Raw genomic sequence first — 24,770 nt, 5'->3', positions numbered from 1 at the left:
CTATTGCTGTGGTACCCAAAATTTCTACCATCGATCTACTCTGCTTCTCTTTCAATCGTTCTCATTCCCTTTAATGGTCCCATAAAAGGAGTATCTCTCAAGACTTTATCATTAATCTCCCTCTATAACATTCTACGACAGTAGGCAGTCAACCTGTATGGCAAGATTTCTACCCTTGGCATGACTGGTATTTCTAAAGCCTTGAGACTTAATTTACATACTACATAATTTACTCATTAATGGTACAATTCAGTGGTTTTTAGTATATTCAGAGTTATGCAACCATCACCATGATATAATTTTAGAACATTCTCATCATCTAGAAAGAAGCCCCATCCACTTAAGCCATCACTTCCTGTTTCCTTCCAACCGTCCCAGCTCTAGATAACCACTAATCTTCGTTTCCATAGGTCTGCCTACTCTGGAATTGCACATGTGGTTTTTTTGTGAATGATTTCCTTCATTTAAGATGTATGTTGTTTCCAAGCTGTATCCATGCTGCTGCATTTATCAGTTATCGGCATTCCTTTTTTGTTGTTAAATAATAGTCTATAATGTGGGTAAACCACATATATCCATTCATCAGTTGATGGCTACTTGGGTCATTTCTACTTTTTGCCTATGATAAATAATACTGCTAAGTACATTCACATAAATGTTTTTGTAGGGATCACTACTGATCACATTTTGAGCACAATAACTGCTTCCTGTGGGAGCCATCCTGTGCACTGCAGATGTCTAGCAGTAACCCTGGCCTCTACCCACCAGCTGCCAGTAACACTCTCCTAGAAGTGATAACCAAATACATCTCCAGGCATTGCCGAATGTCCCAACTGTGCAAAATCACCCCAACTAAGAGCCACTGCTGTAGAGTTATGATTTCTTCAGTGAAACCGTATGTATGTACATTAATCTTGACCTAAGATCATTGCAAAATAAATTACTGTATACTCTTAAATATGAATAAATATCTAAATATTCAATTAGTGTATTCTTTTCATTAATACCTCTCTGAATATCCTAGCTCCACTGCTGAGTTAGCCTCAACTGGCTTTCAAGATAACATTTTTATAGTCAAAATTTACGTACTTCTCTGTAAGAAATTTCCAAAAGCTTCAGCAGCCGACTATACAAAATTTCCTTCTAGGCAATCTAATACATATTTTGGTCTACAATCATTTCCTTTTTCAACAAATATCTATGTAAATACAAATTTAGAGGTTAAGCATGCATATTTAACCTTACAGATTGATATGAATAATTTCTCCTATCAATCCTTTTGGCATTCCAAGTTAAAAATTCATGTTAGGGCAATTAAGTTACATATTAATAGATAGAGTCATCATTCACCACCATGACATATCTCAGGTACTTCCTACTCCCCCAGACTCTTCTATCTTTCTAATCAATGGTTATCTGTTGGGATACCTGGATATCCACACGCAAAAGAATAAGCCTGATCACTTTCTCATATCATACATAAAACTTAATTCAAAATGGATCAAAGTCTTCAATATGAAGGGTCTGTATGTAATTCAATATGAAGAATCTGTATGTAAGAAGCCAGTCGTAGAAGAAGACACAGGCATAAATCTTCATGACCTTGGACTGGGCTATGAGATATGACAATAAAATAAAAAATAAATAAACTGGACATCATCAAAATTCAAAACTTGTGTTTCAAAGGATATCGTAAAAAATAAAATACGGCTCTGAGAAATGGAGGACATATTTGAACATCATGTATCTGTCAAGGGACCTGTATCCAGAATATATAAAGAACTATTACAATTCAAATTTAAACATACAAATAAGCCAATTAAAAAACAGACAAGGACTTCAATAGGCATTTTTTCCAAAGTAGAGACACAAATGGCCCACAATCACATAAAAAGATGTTTAATACATTAACCATCAGGGTAAGGCAAATCAAAATCACAATGAAATACCACTTCATATGAAATAGGATAGCTATAAACAGACAAATAACAAGTGTTGACCAGGATGTGGAGAAATTGGAAACCTCATATAATGTCGGTGGGAATGTGAAATTGTACAGCCACTTTAGCAAACAGCTTGGCAACTCCTCAAAAGATTAAACAGAGGGGCGCCTTGGTGGCTCAGTGGGTTAAGCCTCTGCCTTCAGCTCAGGTCATGATTTTAGGGTCCTGGGATCGAGCCACGCATCGGGCTTTCTGCTCAACGGGGAGCCTGCTTCCCCCCTCTCTTTCTGCCTACCTCTCTGCCTACTTGTGATCTGTTTGTCAAATAAATAAATAAAATCTTAAAAAAAAAAAAAAAAAGATTAAACACAGAGTTTCCATATGATCCAGCAATTCTATCCCCCAGGTATCCCAGAGAAATGAAAATATAAGTCCAAACATGAATGTTCATAGCAGCAGCATTATTCATAATAACCAAAAAGCTGAAACAACCCAACTATGAATCAACTGATCCATGATTACATAGAAATGTGGTATATTCTTACAATAGAAAAATTATGCTTATGTAGAAACAGAAAGAAATAGAAAGAAAAATAAAGGGACAAAATGTTCTCAACTGGTGAATCTTGGTATTAGGACACATGCCAATTCTTTGAATTACTCTTACAGTATCTCTGTATGTTTAGAATTACATCAAAATAAAAGGACGCAAAAGAGAAAAGCACATTACAAAAAATTATGAATAGAGACTGATATTGGCAATTTAACATAGCCTCATTTAACATGATACCATTCTAAATGATAGAATATATTTGATACATAATACACACTTTACAAGGTCTACTAGCTATTCTTCTACCTTAAAAGATAAATCATTTTTTAAAAAGCCAACCATTTTATATTAACTAAGTTAAATTTCATCTGTAGATCCTCTTCAAGGTACAAAGCTAAATAATTATCCAGTTCCCTTCCCAATGATTAAATCGATTACCAAGGAATAGCCAAGATTAGAAATTATATTAGAATTGGGTTCCTTGAAACTGATCCCTAATTAGCACTAAAAGTATAGCTTAGTTTAACTCCATTGCCATGCTCTTTTTCCTACATTTAAAGCTAATCCACTTACAGGAAGGGATACTGAACTAGAGTTCAAGTGGCCAACAAATGGCTACTATGCAAACATCTCTGATCAGATATGAATTTATCTGTATGCCGTGAAGTAGAATATCTGAAGGTCAAGATCAAGACCTACTTTTCTTTAAACAAGGAATTATTTCCTTTGGGAACACTGTAGTTGTGCTTATTATTTTCAGATGACAGGTTTTCCAAAGCTTTATCTAAATACTTTATGAAAATATTTTATGTGTGTATCTTTAGACAAACTTTGTTTCCAAACTCCCACAGCACTGTTTCCCTTTACAAAATAGTCACTCTTCAGCCAACTACTTTTTCCCCTAAAACAGAGATTTTAAAATTGGCTCCAATATATGCAGTGTAACTTTTGTTGATTTTCCCTACATATATAATTAATGTTTTGATAGCTCCATATGGCCTGCTACTTTTTAAATCTGTCTCAAAGTTTTTCAACATCTTTCTTTTTACTAACAAAAACTGGAGCAAAAATTATATTGCAACACTCATAGGGGAAATTTTTTAAAAAGTAAACCTAAGAAAATATGTGCCTTTTTAACAACCAAAAAGAATGTACTGAAGATATAAAATTAATAATGAGTAGAAAAATGATTAGAGAACACGGATAAAAGCAGAAAGTGATTAACATCCCTGTAAGCTCTGCCCCACAGAGCAGTAGTTGACCATGTCTGCCTTGAGGAAAGAAAACTGGAGAACTCAAGGTCTGAGTCAGAGACTCAATACCCTATATATTTTAGTTAGTTTTCTACAGAACTGTATTAACTTGAAAATAGAAGATAATGTTGTACCTAGCCCCACTTAGCCCCTTTAAAATCCCACAATATTACCAGCCAAAAACAGTAGGTAATTTCTAGTATATGAATGTAGCAACTGTTGGCTCTGTTGGAATAAAGATGAGTCTCATCTTAAATTTCTGGTATGGGTGAATATGTATTTCCTATATGCTTGTCATTTTGTCTTTTTCTCCTTAATAGATTCCCTAACCCCCTATACTCAGGCCCCCAAGAAAAGACTTATTAAAGACATGTAGAAGTTAAATTAAATTTCTTATATATTAGGTCAAGAAAAAGGAACATAACACAGACAGCTGATGAACGTCTTCATTTAAGTAAACTATTAAAGCTGAATAAATACTAGCTAACTCCTGAGTGTTTTAAGTGTATTGCTACATTCAATTCACTCAACAATTCCATATCCCCATTTAATATCTGGAAAAACCAAGTCTCAGTGATGTTAAATAATTCGCTTAAATTTGCTGAACCTAGATTTGTCTGATTCAATTATGATAAAGATGAAGAGACACCAGCTATTACTGCTTTCAATCTATCAATAGGCAGCAAATGTTCTAGAAAGCAAATCATAAACCTTAAACTCAGAAATACAAATTTTTCAACTTCAGTAACTGATTTTTTAAAAAGCACACACGTACATACAACATAACCCATTTAAACTTATTTTGTGTTATTCATAACTATCTAGAAATAAAAGTTTAATATTTTTACATTAAAAAAGGTCTTCACAGAATAAACATACCACTACCTTCATATTTACATCTGCAACCAAAAAGATCAAATTAGAGAATGCCAAATTAGACTTAAGGAAAGTCAGTCAAAAAAATCCAATGTAATCACATGTTAGATGGAGGAAATGATTCAGTTTCTTGACAAAAATTTGCTTCCCACCTTCTTCCTTTTCCTTCCTAAGGAACACTGCTATTCCTTAGTTAGCAATAACACCCTTATCCACTAAATGCTTCCATTTATTTGACTCTCTTCTACAAAGTTATAAATGAAATTTTAAAACCTCTAAGTAGTCCACTGCACTGTGTACTGGAAAATGAAAAAAAAAATTAATTCCATTTCTAAAAAAGCTTATTTTTTTCCAACAACATGCTTTACAAATCTACAGAGATGAAGTCTTTTAGCCAAAATTAAGTCATCTATGAAAATTACCACAAAAAAACTCTTCAGTTGTTAAAAGGATATAATTTGGAGGAAGAAAGTTCCAGCTCAAGACTTGATTGGCAAGTGCAAGGTAACGTTGAAATACCGAAGACATCTGAGCATTGAGGTTTTCCCGCCTGCTGAACTCCTGAAGAACTTCAACCGTTAACATGAAGATCTGACGAAGGTCTTCTTCCTATAATAAATAAATCACATGTATTTTTCAATCAAAAGCTTATTCAAAATGTATACCATTTAAGAACCATAAAGTGAGATAAACAAAAACCTTAAAATTTTCAAGGAAAAACATTACCTCTTTAAGAACATTTTCCATTTTCAGGCCTGCTCATAATTTATATCACAAGTATGCTTTCAAGTAACACCCCTTTGAATGCACCTACTATAATATAAATGCTACTCCATAAAGAAGCTCAGTCTTTGACAACTACTCGAGAGCTGGATGGGTCAGTTGTTTAGTGCAGAGCCCTCGGATTTAAGCCAATGCCTTCACATAACTCTACTTCAGAGCCAAACAATACATATGAGACAAAGAGCCCACACCATCTGCAATAACATTTTAAATACATGGCGCTCATTGGCATTCTGCCAGGCCTATTTTAAGGCCAGCAAAATCCTACCAATTGAATTAGTCACATCTAAATGCAATAAGAACAAAATAAGTAATCTAAGGATCTTTGGAGTGGTATTTCCTTTTTTTTTAAAGACTAGAATTAAACAAGAAATCTAAAATTGTCAACTATGTTTGCCAAATCTTTATCCTATCTTATCTTTATCCTTTATTAAATGCTATGAAATCATAACACAAATCTTCAAGTACAGGCCACCATTCAATTAGATAAAATAAATGTTCTCACTCCATTAGGAACAGATGGTAAAATGTTAACAATCTAATAAAACATAAAAATACCAGTACCTGAAAAACTCTTTTGCAGTTACCATGGAATTCCATACTGAGTCCAATGTTGCTAGTTTTACTTGAACTTGAGAATTCACTCAATAGTGCAGTTAGAATAGAACAAGCCAGAGTTTGCTGTAATTATTTGGTAAGAAACAAACCGTAAGGCATGATTTTTTTCCAATGCTTTGTTCCAATACACTATTTATTCAGAGAACATTTTCTATCTTTAGATCTTCCATTATATCTCTAGATCTTCTATTATATCTTTCGATCTTACACCTACTAGTCAGAAAACTAGTTATGACAAAGTAAAAATTAGCTCTCCTTTGTAACTATCCCAAATTCAGCTATACAAATCCATCCACGACTTAACTCAGGATATACATCTATTCAATCATAGAGAGCAAATTACACCTCAAGATAACAAAAGTTAAATGTATTATTTCATTTACTTCACACAACAATCCATATCCCCATTTTACATTTGAACAAGTGAGATTTGGAGAGGATAAGTAATTAAGGCCAGCTGAGATCTGAATTCAGGTCTGTCTATGTTCTCATGTTTATAAAGTGTATAAAGTAAGTAAGGCCAGCCAAGATCTGAATTCAGGTCTCTCTGAGTCTATGTTCTCATGTTTGTAAAGCGAAACAGATTTTACAGCATCCAAAACATTAACGAGATAATTCTCAGAAGTTTTTTGAATTGAAAATGAAGATGTTCCCTTTTTTGTTTTGTTTTTGCAAAAATTTAGGCCATCACAAGAAGTGTAATATTTGGTTGGAGGAAACAATGGTGAACCAGAGTGCTGGAAAGGTTAGCTTCTGAGAACTTTTAGTCTCTCAGAAGTTTCTCAAAGTATTAATCCCCTATAGTAGAACAACATGGTCAAATTCTAAAATCTCTTTTTGTGACTTGGACTTAAACATTAGAGTTCTTTGGTAAGAGTTTTATTCCTTTGTACGCTAAACAAGTTTCTAGTGATTTTATTTTTTTGATTTAATTTTTTTCAGTGTTCCAAAATTCATTGTTTATGCACAACACCCAGTGCTCCATGCAATATGTGCCCTCCATAATACCCACCACCAGGCTCACCCAACCCCGCACCCTCCCTCCCCTCCAAAACCCTCAGTTTGTTTCTCAGAGTCCACAGTCTCTCTTGATTTGTCTCCCCCTCTGATTTCCCCCCACTCACTTCTCTCCATCTCCCAATGTCTTCCGTGTTATTCCTTATGCTCCACAAGTAAGTGAAACCATATGATAAGTGACTGTCTGCTTGACTTATTTCACTCAGCATAATCTCTTCTAGTTCAACAGGCTCCTAACATCAACTTACTGCTTTTACTCATAAACTATTCAGGGTCAAGGTAACAAGGATGGAGAGGATACAAATGATTTTGGCAAGTTTCCAGGGGTTAAGCAGAAATATGCACACTACCTCTGAACAACCGAAAGATTAAAGTCAAGATGATACTATTTATGCAAGCTTATACAACAGCTGAACACAGTCATACCCACCCACCAACTGCAACATCTTTGTTCAGAAATGCTTCTGATGTCAGTACCTTGACCTTACAGATGCTTATCTTGGCAAATTTGAGCAAATATACATAAAATTAAATTCCTAAAGAATGGCATGAGGTGATATTTGCTGAAGCTCAATCATGGTTACATGGATGACCAATATACTACATGTCTAATTTTGCAGATGTCTGAAACTTTCTTCTAAAAACTGTAAAAAAAGAATTAAATTCATATTTGTCTCTTAATCTCAATTAAAATAAGCATGACTGTATAACTACTATTTATGGATGGTACCACCAGCCCATCCATTCAAGCAGTTTCTTAGACTTTGCCACACCAGGAGGCCCTAACAATAAAGAATACATGCAAATTCCTTCAGGAATCTGGGGGTATAGACCAAGCTGCCTTCAACAATGGTAAAAGTACTCTTAATATGCCTGGTTTAAACACACATACACACACACACAAACACACACATGCACACTCACTTTTTAATTTTACTTTAAAATACATTTAATATAAAAATGTCCCCAAATCATCAAGAGAATTGTGTAAGCTTAACTGCCTGAGGCACATGGAGAAAGAAACCTGGTCTGAAAAATGAAGCACTAAAAACCTCTCATAGAAAAAATAGTCTGTTACATAACTCAATTCATTTTATACATTAACAGACTCTTGGAAACTCACTAGTACAATCCCATCATTTTTTTTTTCCCAGTTAAGAAAATCGTATTTTAAAAAATAGGTTTCTTTTAAAATAGTTAAATAATTAAAATGCAAGGAACCAAAACCTCACAGATACATTTAAATAACACTGGGACCAACTATGAACATAGTTTTTAATATACCTAGGCTTTAGGAGAGAAAGGTATTAAGTTCAAATTAATAAAATTCAAAGCAAAAAGTTAGCACATAGAAATCTAAGACAACAAGATCCTCTGATTCTGTAAACATTTTATAGCATCCTATATTTTATGTCTTTTAACCTTGGTTTTTATCTCATCCTTTCTAAATAAGACTTCAGTGAATAGAACATTATGAACCCAGAAGCTCTCATCAAACACAAATTTATCATTCTTAAATTATTATCTATAAAAGTATACACAAGTATTTATAAATTCCCAAACTATTAATGTCAATCTCTATTCACCACAAAATGGCTTATTTTAAAATGATTTCCACATTCAAATTCTCAGTAACACACCTCTAATTAATGAAACAACCTGTACTCACAATGAAGCTTTATTTTTATGTGAAATAAACATTTCTTACGAATGCAGTACATGCATGTGTCTGAAGTCAAGATATGAAAAAATGAGTGAAGAAGAAAGGTAAAACAATGAAAGCTGAAGACTTTATGAAGCTAATGTTACTTGGAAAGAGGAAGGAATTTTTATCATTTTTTAAAGTAGGTGCCACGCTCAGCATGGAGCCCAACTAGGAGCCTGAACCCATGACCCTAAGGCCAAGACCTGAGCTGAGAGCAAGAGTCAGATGCTTCACCAAATGAGCCACCCAGGCACCCCAAAGAGAATTTTTAAAAAATAAAAGTCTCCTTTAACTACAAACATCACCAGATAAACAAGGAGCCACAGGGGGATAGGATGGCTTCATCCAGTGATTAGATTAGTATAAAATATCACTTGTATAAATATTAGCAGCATGAGGTTAACACAGTAATGTCTCAATAAAGATTATCTCTCCAAAAGAGCAAACTTTTATGTTACTGAAGTAAATTTCACCCTTAAAGGAAAGTGCATTCATTTTTTCTTTTTAAGGTGTTTTTTTTTTGTTTTTGTTTTTTTTTTTTTGAGAGAGACAAAGCATGAAAAGAGAGCACAAGTGGGGTGGGGAAGGGGAGCAGAGGGAGAGGCAGAAGCAGACTCCCTGCTGAGCAGGGAGCACAACACAGGGCACTGGGCTTAATCCTAGGATCATGACCTGAGCCAAAGGCAGACACTTAGCCAGGCACCCCAGAAAATTACATTCTTAACAAATGATAATTAAAAACAAAACAGAGTCTTATTATATACTCAATTCTCTGAACATAATATTGTTTTTAACTTCTTCCTATAAAAATACTTAATCTTAGAAAAACTAGAAAGTACAGAAAAGCACAAAGAAAAACTGCTCACAATCCTACCATAGAGAGGTTACTACTTGAACATCTGTTCAGTTTTCTAATTTTTTCATTCATAGGCATACATCATTTATATATTATTACTATCACCTGTATGTATTGTTTTGTATTCCTTTTTCCACTTTATACTTATGAAATAAAAAGACAAAATTTTTTAAAGTAAGTTCTTTTCAAATTACTAATAAAAGATGTAAGAAATACATAAAAATGTATTATGCAGCATGGTTACAAGTATTATCAGAAACCAAATATTCTGGTGTTAACCTACCTAAAATTACCAGTTTTCAAAGAACTAAAATTCAGTAAGATAGTCTCATCATTAAAAGATACCAGTTTAATTGCTCCTTAATTTGGAAACTCTGTAAGGATTTGAGATTAACATTACGTACATTCAATATTCCATACCACTAGGGTTCAAAGGTGCCAGATTAATAAAAATTCCTCAAGAACAATGAATAATTAAGCACTGATTGTAGCGCAGTAAGGCAAAGCACTTCTATACATTATCAAAACCATTATTTTTCCCTATTCACAGCTCACATATCACATAGTGTCCAGGACTCCTTTCCTAACTTGATTGCTCATTTTCGATATTTGGTTATCAATTAAATCTCATTAAAATCAAGTTACCTTCAGAGCAGCTGCAGTGCACTGTTATGAAGATAACTAGGGAAGCAAGCCAAATGTGATAACCTATGGGAAAAAGAGGACAACTCCTTCTCAGGACAAACAAAGAGAAAAGCAGGAGAAAAGCATAAATTCTGCCTCTGAGAGATAACGAGCTTTTCCTTTTCTTACACATGTAGAAGATTCCTGTCTGCCTGTTTCAGACTTTCAGGTCTCAATGGTCATCCCAAGGGTATTACCTCTTAACCCCTCTCTAATGACCAGTACTTTCAAGTGTTGCCTCTTGGCCCTTTGTCATAGTCAGGGCTAGATAATTATTTCTGTACCAAAGTCAGGGACTCTGATATTTAAAAGGGTCAGAAACAAAAGCTGTTGTAAATAATTTAAAGTGGTGAATTTCAATGAAAACAGATCAAAGTGAACTGATTAGTATACTATAAGACTGTCAAACTAAAATTAGCAGTGATTAGACTAGTATAAAATATCACTTGTACAAATATTAGCAGCATGAGGTTAACACAGTAATGTCTCATTTATCCAAGATCATAGAGAATTTAGTATTTTATTTTTAATGCGACTTCCTTCACATAAATTTTTTCAAATGAATTATTTCTAAGGGAATTATTATAAAGATGTTGTAATAAAGAGAATACTTGGAATCTACTAAAACATATGATGCTTTACATCCTTTGACCAAGTGACACCAGACTCAATGCTTTTTGATTTATGTTTGCCCCAGTTTTTCTCCACCATCCTTTGTTGGTGTCTTATCACTCATTGTTGCTGGCAATTTGACTAGCACTAACACGTAGTCTTAAATTGATCATTTTTGTTTTCAGCAAGTTAGAAACCAAATAATAAAATTTTTTAAAACTATGTCTAAAATAAACTCTAAATGAAAATACTCTATGGGACTCTTTAGGGAATCTAGTACAAGGATCTTCCTGTTTTGACAAAGAAATTAGAAAATCTGGGTTTTAACACTTCGAGATTTACCACTTCAAGTAACTTGAGGGCAAATCGCTTCATCTATTTTAGCCTCAGTTTTCTCATCTATAAAAGGGGTTAACACCCTCTGCCCTGTCTAATTCATATGACTGTCCAAAGGTTCCAATTAGATAATGCATGTAGAAGTATTATGTATACGTAGTAACTTATGATTTGATAAGGTCAAACAACAACAGTATTTTTATCATTATCATAAAAAATACATATTCTGGCTTTTTTTGTTCCATTTCTTGATTATTAAGTACATTGCATCAAATTAAAACTACAAGATAATGGTTAAAAAAAGAAAGCTGTAACTAAAGCATTAAAGCAATATAGCAGATGCTCAGTAAATCTTAGCTGAACTGATGAATCAACATTTGCTTCTATACCTAATACCATATTAACAAAAGGCAAGTAGAAAACGAATACATGATGTGTTCACCATTTTTTAGCAGTTAATAAATTTCAAAAAGAAGATGTAAATATGTACAACAGAAGAAATTCAATGAGGTCTTAACATTATAAATGAGTTTTAATGTTTTCTTTCACTGAACTACTAAAAATTCACAAGTTAAGTTCACTAACAACTTAAGTAACTGTTGTCTTCACATCACAATCCTACAGCAGCATTCTCATTTCCAGTGAAAGCCAATAATTTCATGATGGTGTAAAAATACCCTTCAGAGACAGCTTGCCTTACTCTCCAGCTTACTGTCATAAGCACAAGATATTCAAATACTAACTCCAGCTGACAAAATAAAATACTCTTGTTCAGAGAGAGGATTGTCTCTTATAATAGCCTGGCTCTTACCCCAGGAGATTTATTACCAAGAATAAACTTTATGAAAGGTTGCCATACATAAAGCAGACTTCCAGCTGCTCTTCTAAGCAAACATCAATGAGACTTGTGATAAGAGAGATTAGGCTGGCTATCAGATCCAGGGGCAGCACTGCTGTAGATAAGTGAATTTCTCACCCACTTCTCTCTAGCATGGCAAAGAGGAAGACAGAAGGCTTAAATGCTAAATTAAACAGCTTTAAAAGTGATTTAACATATGCTTACTACTTTCAAAGGAAATAAACATTAAATAGATTAAATATTTAGCTTAAATATTAATTTAAAATAAAAAAACTTAGCTAATTTCCTTAGGAACTGAAGTCTCCAGGCCTATCCCTTTCAAATTAGTAGAGTGAGTTTGATACAATTACAAACCAAGATGAAGTAACCATGACAACCTTTATAACCACAGAAGGAAAACAACCTGTCCACAAAGACAGGCAGGAAACAACATATTATTTAATAACTGTACCAACACAATTACTCTGAGAATACATCATGACACCTGGAAAATGGACTGTATTTTAAAAATATAATCTCCTTAGGAAATACTTTATTACTATCTGTAAAGAACGAACACTGTAAGAAACCTCCTAAAAGCATTTAAAGGAAAGTTATTATGTTGGATTTTTTTTTTTAAGATTTTATTTATTTACTGGACAGAGAGAGATCACAAGTAGACAGAGAGGCAGGCAGAGAGAGAGAAGGAAGCAGGCTCCCTGCTGAGCAGAGAGCCCAACGCAGGACTCGATCCCAGGACCCTGAGATCATGACCTGAGCAGCGGCTTAACCCACTGAGCCACCCAGGCGCCCTGGATTTTTTTTAAATATATAATTTTAAAAATATACAATTAGTTTCCACTCATGAGTAAAAGGACAAATATATTCTTCTAATTTCAACACTTAAAAAGTATTATTTCCATTAAAAGAGATAATCTATTAGAAGAGCATATGTCCCAAAGTTCTATAAGCAAAGGTGTTAGATCACTAGGAAGATAAAACCTACATTTGTTGAATGCTTACTAACTAATTTACTTAACATCGTCTCTCCTCGCCTGGGGAGTCCCAGAAATGGACATTAATCACATTTATTTTACACACAGTATTAGTAAATCAAGGCCTAGAGATGGTAAATAATTTGTACAAGTTGGTAAGACAATAAATAGAAGAGCTGTGATTTAAGCCTAAATGTGAATCCAAAATCAGAATCAGTGTTCTATTCTACTATACTGCCCCAAAACTTATTTGAATATGTACTTTAGTAAAGGGGATGGACCACCACAAAATATAAAAGGGACGTGGGAAAGCCAGACTACATTCAGTTTCTGACCAGTGAAGGTTGATGGGAACATTATTCTAGAAGAGGTATGATGGGAAAGTTAGTAAACTAAATAATTTATGAGATCAACTCTTTTATCTATAGAAAACGATCAGTCAGTTAGCTCTTCTTTTCAAATAGCTCTTAAAATTACTCTCATGAAGAAAGTTTCAGTGTTCTGATTTTAACAGTCTACTTTACCCTCCCTCCTACTAATAATTCTCTGAGATTAAGAAAATGTTAAGTAAATTCTTACAGCATTCCCACAAATTCTTAGTCTCAGAAGAAAATAAAGAGAAGAAAATATATTAAAATGTAGTTTGTACTGGTCTTAACCTCATTTTTATAGACCTGTCAAATCAGCTAGTTTTAAACTACCAGGCAAGGACAAATCGGGATGGCCACATGGTGGCATGGTGGGCATTTAACTTGTCGTGTAACTGTAGGAGTACTTTTCTAGTTTAATGTTCCAGTGTGGTCACTGAAGTAAATTCATCCAGCAATTCTGAAACTAAATTCTACCTCTCACTACTCACTCCCCGCTACTTTAAGTTGTTAATCTTGTTAGTAGAAATTCAACTTAAAAAAAAACAAACAAACTTTGTTTTGGAATATTTCATGAGGATATTAAATTTACCCACTATTCTCAGAGTGCACACACTGTGAACAGAGCAAAATCTTCTCTAACTAAACAGTTACATCTGTTCCAAACATTCTTAGAACATCAATTATTTCAGTGGCTCAAAAAGATCCAAATGTCAGGTTGCATTGGGACTACTTTTTGTGGTGGGTCAAATTACCCAAGGGGGAAGAAAGAGAACGCAATTCCTGTGCCTTCAGTATCCGGAGCCAAGCAACTACTCGTAGCGGGTGAGGACAGGATACAGAAATTCTACCTTAACACTGAAATCCTCGGCTAACATGACCATCAAATCAACAAGGGAAAAAGCATTAGTCATAAACATATAGATCCCAGAATTACTAGTTAATTTCCTGAAGGTTAAATCCTGGTCAATCACAATGAGCTGGACTCCTTTACTGCAGATTAGCAAATAAAACAATACATCCTCAAGTAGAATCTAAAAATATGAAGAGTAACTTGATTCAGAGCAGCAGGGTCTAGGATAACATTTCTAAGCAGTAGCTTTAGTTCTAAACCTTCACCTACTACTTTATTTTTCCTTCCGAATTTTTATTTAAATACTAGTTAGCTAACATATAGTGGAATAATTTTGGTTTTGGGAGAATTCAGTGATTCATCACTTACATTAACACCCAGAGCTCATCATAACAACTGCCCTCCTTAATATCTATCACCCATTTAGCCCATTCCCCACCCACCTCCCTCCATCAACCCTATTTATTCTCTATTGTTAAGAGTCTCTTATGGTGGGTGCCTGGGTGGCTCAGTTGGTTAAGCGACTGCCTTTGGCTCAGGTCATGATCTCAGAATCCTGGGATTGAATCCCGCATCAGGCTCCCTGCTCCATGGGGAGTCTGCTCCCTCTGACCTTCTCCCCTCTCATGCTCTCTCTGTTTCGCTCTCAAATAAATAAATAAAATCTTTAAAAAAAAAAAAAAAAAGAGTCTCTTATGGTTTGCTTCCCTTTTTCTCCCTTCCCAAATATTCATGTTTTGTTTCCTAAATTCCACATATGAGTGAAATATGAGTGAAATCTTTCTCTTTTTTGCTTAGCACAATTACACTCTAGCTCCATCTATGTCACTGCAAACGACAAGATTTCATTCTTTTTGATGGCTAAGTAATATACCAGTGTGTGTGTGTGTGTGTGTGTGTGTGTACACACACACCATCTTAATCCATTCGTCAGTTGATGGACATTTGGACTCTTTCCATAGTCTGGCTATTGTCGATAACGCTGTTATAAACATTGGAGCGCACATACCCCTTCCCTACCACTTATGGCTAGTTGCTTTCCCATCAGATATCAATGACCGCCACCACTGGATTGCACACATGGCCATTAGTTAGGCAACAAATGTGAACAAAAATCCATGCAAATAACAAGATTACCATTACACAACTAATGTAGGCAACCCTGAGGCATCAGCATGACAGGCGCAAAGCTCATCATCAAAAATGGAGACCATGTCTACCAACAGAGATTCTGAACGTATAAAGATTAACACAGTTAAAAAGTAGCTTCCCAATCATTTTTATCTAAAAATTTTAAACAGAATCTTGAGGACTATGTTCAAGAGAGCTTTGCACTACATAAAATAAAAGCCAAAATGACTCATAAAATGTAATGATTCACACATGCACATTTCTGAAGCTGTCAGTTTTATGTAAGCAATCAGACTTTCCTATACTAAGATTAAGTGGGAAAAAAAACATAAAATTAGACCTTTGGATTATCTAAGTCTCTAGAACTACACTGTCCAATATGGTTGCCACAAGCTCTGTTTATTTGAATTTCAACTAATACAAAATAAAAATTCAGTTCCTCAGTCACACCAGCCACATTTCAAATGTTCAAAAGCCACATGTGTCTGGTATAGTGGCTACATATTGGTGTAGAGATCCAGAACATTTGCATCAACAAAGAAAGTTCTACTGGAGAGCAGTACTTTAAGAAATCTGAGGCAAAAATGGCAAAGAACATGGTATCTACACAACCAAAATTGTTCTGTATCTGTTCTGTGATGGTAGTTCATACACAGCTGTCACAACTATGGAAGTGTACATTTTATTTATTTATTTATTTTTCCTTCAAAGATTTTATTTATTTATCAGAGAGGGGGGGGGAGAGAGCAAGCACAGGCAGACAGAATGGCAGGCAGAGGCAGAGGCAGAGGGAGAAGCAGGCTCCCTGCTGAGCAAGGAGCCCGATGTGGGACTCGATCCCAGGATGCTGGGATCATGACCCGAGCCGAAGGCAGCTGCTTAACCAACTGAGCCACCCAGGCGTCCCTGGAAGTGTACATTTTAAATGAATAAGGTAACATTAAGTAAATTATTCCTCAATAAAGTTGATAAGGAAAAAGAACAGACCTATAACCACTGGTGTATTCCAAAGGAAAAACAAAATATACTTTGAACATGTAGAGGAAGTTCCAAAGTCCTGACAACTTCCTTTTGCAGTCCTTCAGTTGAGACCCTGGTGTATCAGGCTGGCGATCCAAGCCAGAGTGGGGGACAGATGACTAGAGCAAAGAGAAGAGTGCGCATCTGTTTATGGTAAGAGGTGTGAGGGGCAGGAGATCCAAGATACTACAGAAAGTAAGTGACAATGTTAGAGTCCTCCAAAAATGTACCTATACCCTAACCTCATACATCAAATACATTATTAAAATCGTACCGCTCCCTGAGGGGCCACTGAAGATGTAAAGTAATTCATAAGAAGTTCTAACGTGTATAGCCTCACATAGGTATCTTCCCAATGATTAAAGATATTGGTAAAATGAAAAACCACCCAAAACATTTCAAGATTTACACGTGAAAATCAGAAGAGCCAGGTATTACCAAAACCCAACTCCACAATATCCTTCAGCTAAAGCAGTCAAAAGTTCTAACCACAGATCACAGCTGATCACTAACACCAACTCCAACTCCTCCTGCCTCTGACAGGAGGCTACCACCAGTCACTCTCTAGGCATGACTAGTTCTCAAAAGGTAGACAGAATACTGAAAGGGAAAAAAAAACACGTTCCCCAGAGTAATTAAGTCAAGAAAAAGGGATCTCAAATGTGTTCAATTAATACCTGGTGGTCAAAGCATACCTTGATTCATTAGTACAGCAACATTTAAATAATTTTTGTTATATGACATATCATTTTATATTTTATTCAAACATTTCTATTATCATTAGTAGTTGTCAACAGTTTATTAAATGAGGAAAAACACTCAACAGAAAAGAAACGTTTAAGAATATTACAGTGTAATGGCTTATAGTATTTTATACCATTAAAATGATGATTATGAACAATGCCAACACGGAAAAACAGAGTCAAAGGAAAAAGCAAAGTATTCTATATCAATAGTATGTAAACACAAAGGACTAAAAGAAAATATGAACAAATGAAAATTGCTTGATTTTTAGACTGTGCACTTGTTCTTTAACACAGATTTCATTACTGTTACATCATACAAAATAAAAATTTTAAATATTTATAAATACAGATAGCGTACTTACCACAGTGGGATTGCCACTACTTATCAACTGGCTGACTTCATGAAAAATGCTTTTGCAGTCAATTGATTTATCTAAGGATCCTCGTTTTACAATTACTGCTACTGCTAATAGAATCTGTTCCCGAACATACTTTTGGAGGCTGTAAAACATAAAAATCCTTGTGAAAAATCTTTACGTGAATCTACTATAAAGATACTCCCGAATTTCTCACTATGTCTGAAGCTACTAATAGCACTGCTTATATATGAGGGTAGTATAGCCTATTGGTTATGCACAGTGTCCAAAGCCGTAAGGTCTAGATTTGAATCTGCACTCATTATTTTACGGGCTATGTGACCCTAAGCAAGATAGCTTCACAGCCTCAAGCTTTCTCATCTGTTCAAAGGGGGTAAACAGAACAGGGGTGTCACTAGGATTAAATGTTCTTAAAACTATGTCCAGTGCATACTAAGTGCTAGATAAGTGTTAGCTGCTTTAGGCAGTGTTCAATAGATGCAAGTCAGTTCATTAAGAGCCAGCTTATGATTCTGTCAATTAGAAATTCTGATCTATATCCATCTCCAACCAGTAGTATAATCTTAAATTCATTCCCTATAATATGAAAAGGCAACATGCTAGCTGCTCATGATACATTATGGACACATACAAATTTTTTTAAAACTTTTTAAAATTTCCTATCTAAACTGTGCTCCTCAGTGTGATGGCAGAAGCACTGACTGATCACAAGTAGAGGCATTCTACAAAGTCTATTAGACCACAAGGAAACAGAGATCTGTCTTTTTGCAATCTCTTCTTAAAGGTAAGGTTCAGAAAACTAACTCTGAACTTTGTAATCCAGACTCTAGAATGCCATAGGATACGACAACCATATGCCCTTGGGATAAACTCCAAATTCCTTAATATGGCTTATAAGCAGTGGGATCCTGCCCAGCTTTCTTTGAACACTCCCAATTTACCTGTTGTCTCACATCATTACTTACAAATAGTGTTTTCTTTAGCCCTGGAAAGTGTCCCGATTGGGGCCCTTCATGGTCAGGTATCTACTGCCCTCTCTAATCTCCCCCCACCCACACATACTCCAAACTGCAGAAATACTGAGCTTCTTTCAATTCCTGGCACAATGCACATGCACTTCCTGGCCTCTAAATGTTGATATCCTCTGCCAAGACTGTGATGCCACTTTCTCCAAAAACATTCCCTGAACATGGTTGGGGGGCCATTACTAAGGAGGACACCCCCAACACATGATGGGCATTTACAAACAAACATGTCTCCCTGTCAAGACTGAAGTGAAAAGCATTCCTTCAAAATACAGACTTGAAGTATTCATTAAACAAATAAATGCAGAGATCCTACTATGTGGAAGAATATGAATTGATCAAAGTGAATTTCTGTACTTTTGGAGCAACACAATAATTTCAAATACACTGATTACTCCTAGGAAATGTACATAAAGCTGATTTTATTTATTTGAGGGTGGGGGTGCATGTGTGTGTGTATAATTGCGGGGAGGGATAGAGGGAAAGAATCTCCAAGCGGACTCCCTACTGAGCAGGGACCCTGATGCAGGGCTTGATCCCACAACCCTGAGATCATGAGCTGAGTCAAAACCAAGAGTCGGATGCTCAACAACTGAGCAATCCAGGAGCCCCCATAAAGCAAGTTTGAAGGAAGTCCATTGGCAAAAATTGTAAGTTAATAGGAAAATAAATAATAATGTTTAACGTTTGTTGATCCTTACAGTATGCAAGGCTTCCTATAAACCACCTTCACAGAAATACATACATTTAATCCTCACAGCTATCTTTTGAGTAAAATAGTATTAACTCTAATAGTTAATTAAACAACAATTAAAAAAACTAATGCACAAAGAGGGTAATCTGCCAGTGCAGAGTGGCAGAAGTGGAAATCAGTCCCTTTCTGAACCACTCTGCTATACTGTCAAGTGTACCTTCCATTTTACTCTATGCAAATGTTATCTCAATTAGGAGGAAAAAAACCAGAAAAAATTCTGTGCACCAAATGAGAAGTATGTAACATTATGAACACAATATTCATAGTATTCTACCTATGCAGTATACCAATGGTTTTCATTTGACTTGAGTCCATACTGTAGGAAATTCTACGAGACAAAAATGGCTGTGTCATGAGAAACAAAAGAAGGGTAGAATTATTCCAGATTAAAAGAGACTGAAGAGACATGACAACTAAATACAACATATAATCTGTGGTTAAATTCTGGATCAAACAAGTAACATAAAGGAAAAAGAATATCAGTAACATAATTCAGACAACTGGGGAAATGAAAATGTAGAATCAGAATTACATTAGATTAACACAGATATGTCAATTATATCAAGAGTATTGAGATTATGCTCTCAGGAGAGATGCTCAAATATTTAAAGATGAAGTACCACGATTTCTGTGGCATACTTTCAGGTGGTTGGCGGGGGGGAATGCACATATATAAGAGAAATCAAATGTGACAAAATGTTAACTGAATCCCCACTAGGAAAAGAGTATGTGTGTGTTTACTGTACTCTTCTTACAATTTCGCTGAGAGTTTTGTTTTTAAACAGTTTGGGAGAAAATATGTAAGTGAACCAATGTAGAACCCAACAATCAGCTCCAAAACAGCTTCTGAACTAATGAAAATTATTTAAGAATGAGATTATGTGGGGGCCGCCTGGGTGGCTCAGTCAGTTGAGCCTTCAGCTCAGGTCATGATCTCAGGGTTCTGGGATCAGGCCCTCCAACGAGCTCTCAGCGGGCATCAGCAGGCAGGCTGCTTCTCCCTCTCCCTCTGTGCTTGTTCTCTCTCTTCTCCCTCTCTCAAATAAATAAATAAATTCCTTTAAAAAAAAAGTAAGAATGAGATTATTCTTGGATAATAAAAGAGATCACATGTGAGCACGTGTAAACACATACACACACACTCACTCTCTCTCTCTAAGTCTACCATATATTAAGTGTGTGGTTCAGATTTCAGTGGTTCCCAAGTGGGAAGGATGGGATCAATGAGCAGCCCCAGGGCAAGACAATATCATATCACACCCAAATGGCCTCATCACATCACACAAATTAAAATTTAAATAAAGAAAATCAGTGTGAAGGAGAAGAGAAAGGTTTGAAAACTGGTCAATTTTTCCTTATGCTATTAAAACGGGGAAAAACAAGCCAAACTCTCCCTTTACACACATCTATATTCACTCATCTATAGAAAACATTACCCATTACACCTGTAATGTTTATAGGCTAAGTAAATCTTGCCTTTTTTCTCTCATGCATTCTTGCATCTGTAAAGCAACCAGCATTTAACTGTGTGCTAAATTTGTGCCAGTAATTATTATTAAATATTATGAATTCAGAGACTGCTAGTGAACAATCAGTAGGAACAAATGTATGTTCTACTTTTAAAGCTTTATGTATGTTTAATGCCACTAATTGAAATTCCTAATTACCAACATTTCTGATTACATAACACTTTCCTCGAATTCAATTGTCCAGTTATGCAAATGGCATACATACAATGTGCACTGCCTCTTCTCAAATGACAACTTGGTGTTTAGGGGACTTAAAAAAAAAAAGGTAAGTAGCAAATGCATTCTTTTCTCTTCTTCATTTTTTTTTTAAGTAGGCTCCATGCCCAGCATGGAGCCCAATGCGGGCCTTGAACTCATAACCTTGAGATCAAAACCTGAACTGAAATCAAGTCGGACGCTTAACCTAACAGCCTCCCAGGCACCCTGGTATATGAATTTCTCCCCCAAATAGTGTGACTGACAATTTTCATCATATTAAAAAAGTCATATAGGCAATGAATGTACAAATCTTATAAAATATTCAGACAGAATGTGTATGACACAAAAAGAAAACTTACTTTTACCCCATTTCTTAAAACTGATCCATTTTCCAAAAGAAACTATTAAAATTTGGTTCTTTCTCTTCTACAGCCTTATTAACGTGCATTTCTATGTACATATATACATAATACAGATGGTTCCCTCTTCACCTGTCTTAGGATACTCACCTATGTCTTATAATACTTACTAAGTACCAAAAGAACAAGTAAGTACAAAGTATTTTCATTTGAGCCCAAGATCAACTTTTATTTATAATCAAAATCTTTGGAACTAAACCAACATCAAAAAAAACGCAACACCCGGGGCACCTGGGTAGCTCAGTCGTTAAGGTTCTGCCTTCAGCTCAGGTTATGAGCCTGGGATTCGGCCCCACATCGGGCTCCCTGCTCAGCAGGAAGGCTGCTGCTTCTCCCTCTCCCACTTGCCCTGCTTGTGTTCCCTCTCTTGCTGTGTCTCTCTCTGCCAAATGAATAAATAAATTCTTAAAAAAAAAAAAAAAATCCCTAACATCCAGCATCATCTTTTCAAAGAAACAAAACCTAGTACTGTAAGCGTAAAGAAAAAGTAGTATTTCATTAAGTACCAAAAACAACTCACAACCATGTGATTTTTAAAATAGGAGTTCCAAACAGAGCTTAACCATAAACATCATTATCATTATCATTAAAAAAACAGAGAGAGAGAGAAGCACAGCACAAGTATTTTAGCAGTACCTCCACCACATACTTACTTAGGCCTCTGTAAGACATATGTTAAAAGGAATGTTCGCAGTGACTCGATGCTACCTTTTTCCAAGAGAATCCACTCTCGGACAACTGCTTCCATTATGGCTGTGGCAGCTTGAAAGAGGACATAGTCCACTTTACTTGTTTCTGAGGAGAAAATTAGAAACTTTCTTTAAACAGTAGTTCATCTTCCTTTGAACATTTTGCATTTATTAATTTAAAAACAGAACTTTTCAGACAAGGAATAAGATGGTTACCTGTTCCTTTTTTAATCCAGTGACCTTGCTCTAGCACCACAAAGAGGTTAGTTCCTCTCAGAAGACACCCCAGGCAGGTGGCAGCTAATCACCGATCACAATTTTCACAAACTTTCCTCACCTCTCTTCAACTGTTACTTCCAAAGCATGAAGAACTAAAAAATAACACAGCTTTAAAAAAAATAAAAATAAAAATATAAAGCAATCAGAAAATTTCCTAAGAGATTCTCACCCTGTGCAAAATAGAGCTTTGTATCTGCAAAATATCTTAAACTAGTCTTTGAACATCACTATTTGTGATGAGCCATGCTGTTAAAATATTTGTTAAGTGACTGAGCTTTCAGCAGGATGGCCCATCTCCAATAGCAAGTTCAGAAATAAACACTATCACGTTCAGCTTACTTTTCTCAAAATGTTAAAAAAAAAAAAGAAGAAAGAAAAGAAAACAAAAATGAGTCACATTTACACAAGGTGAGAAGTTCTTGTGAATTTTCTGATTGCAATATTGTTCAAACTGAGTAAAATTCCAAAGCTACACTTAGAAAAACCCAGCCTTAACTAGCAAGTTATAGTTTCTGAACTAAAAACTAAATCAGGAGGGAAAGAAAAAATAGAAAATTAACATCCGTAAGAAATATTTTAATCTTCTATTTTTTCTTTCTTTCACCAATACCACTACAATCGGTTTCCAAACAGCATTATCAAAAGGGAGAAACAGTCAAAATGAAGTCAAGAAAAAATAGAAATTTTGTGAAGTCCTAAAAAATAACCATCATGTGAAATCCATGAAAAGTCTATGATTAGACTGCAGGTTATTTGCCAAGATCACTAGACATGAGTATCTGAAAGCCATGAGAAATTAACTCTAGGCATAGAATGGCACCTTCAAGAATTTATTAGAAGAGCATGAAGATATAGTCAGGCACATCATTTTCTCTCCTACTCAAGCTTAGGTCATTTAAAAATCTTTAAGTGATCTTGACACAATAAGCTATAAAAATGCATGAGAAAAGGTATATCCTACATAAATTTCTATCAATTTAGACTACTACATATGAGTTTTGAACCTATAAAAACTAATAAGAGGAACCAATTCGGGCTTTCTTCTTTTTAAGTTTGATTATTCCATGCTATCTTAACATGAATTCTAATTGAGATGATAATCAGAACTCACAAAAATTTAGAAACCTTAAAAAATTATCAATAAATAAAGCAATAGCTTCCAAAAATGTAAACTTATTATAAAAAGATGTTTAAAGTTCTAGGAGTAAAAAACAAACAAACCATGTTTTATTCAAAGAGGATTTGAAACAGAAACTAGCTCTATCTATTTAGATCACTTAAGGAAAAATATGGTACTGCTTCATAAAGGTAAGTTAGGTAGTCTCTTATTATAAACCTCTTCCTGAAACTGAATGATGATTGATGGCCTAATTTCATTTTCTATTGCAATGGTAAAAATTTTAAAGACAAGAAACCTGAAATCCTTAACTATGAGTTTTAACAAAGAAGCAAAATCTTACGGACTCACAGAATTTTGGAAATACTATTCCGAAGATCATCTAATTCATTTTCTGCATTTTACAGCTAAAGAAAGTGTTGATGAACCAAGAGATTAAGAGAAGAAGTTCAATAAGCATGGCTGGTAAATGTTTCTTGAGCTATACTAACCCGCCCCTAAAGGCATATGCCAATGAAGAGAGACCAAGCAAGTACCTTCTTGTTTTCATAAGCAATGAAACATGCTTATTTCTGTTTGTACTTATACCCAATCCATTTTTCCTGCCTCCTCCTCCTTTTTTTGCAAGGGTTGGGGGAGGAAATAACTGCAGAAGGTGAATGACATTCAAAAGTTTCCAAGATAACTCTTAGATACCTCTGTTTGATATTAAATAGGCATAGCGAAATTACTACTCCCATAAGAAGCTGTCTCTAAGAATGGAGGATCTGAAAAAAAGAAAGCTGAATTCCAAATTTAAAAGGAAGAATCTTCCTAACCTAATGAATTATACCTTCTCGTAAAACTTATGATTAGCCTTCATAAACTGTATGTACACGTAATATAAATGTGCAGAAGCTCTATGGAACTCTAGAAGCTACCAGCAGAAGATTAGGACTTCACTTGGACAAACAAGCTCTTATTCTTGCTCTCTGCTCTAAAGATGCTTGAAATTGCAAAGTCTTCATGAGGAAATCACAATTTACTTGGAATTTCTGATACTTGTAGGATGATTCTCCACTGACCAGGACACTGTCTAGATAATTATTTTGGGCCACTTTGGCAGGAAGCTTTCACTTCCCACCACAGTAACTTTCTTTAATAATAATTATGTAAATAAAATTAATTTCTATCATGTCAGCCATCTGAAATTACAC

General features: G+C 35.1%; 1 protein-coding gene across 4 annotated transcripts in view; it reads right to left on the bottom strand.

The window, feature by feature from the left end:
* The window catches only part of XPO4 (exportin 4), a 121,960-nt gene that overhangs the window by 66,879 nt on the left and 30,311 nt on the right, over window positions 1-24,770 (bottom strand). For 2 of the 4 annotated variants that reach the window (XM_059143773.1, XM_059143774.1), the window contains exons 3-6: window positions 22,143-22,284; window positions 17,550-17,688; window positions 5,973-6,089; window positions 5,081-5,234 (exon numbers count right to left, since the gene is read on the bottom strand). In XM_059143773.1, coding sequence (XP_058999756.1) covers window positions 5,081-5,234; window positions 5,973-6,089; window positions 17,550-17,688; window positions 22,143-22,284 — 552 coding nt within the window. Of the gene's footprint in view, window positions 1-5,080; window positions 5,235-5,972; window positions 6,090-17,549; window positions 17,689-22,142; window positions 22,285-22,394; window positions 22,566-24,770 lie in introns of all 4 variants that reach the window. The other 2 variants (XM_059143777.1, XM_059143775.1) reach the window with 2 other exon arrangements.

This window comes from Mustela lutreola, chromosome 13, assembly GCF_030435805.1.
Source record: "Mustela lutreola isolate mMusLut2 chromosome 13, mMusLut2.pri, whole genome shotgun sequence".
NCBI lineage: Eukaryota > Metazoa > Chordata > Mammalia > Carnivora > Mustelidae > Mustela > Mustela lutreola.
Note: the sequence above shows the minus strand (reverse complement) of the source record. Positions and strands in the feature narration are given on the sequence as shown.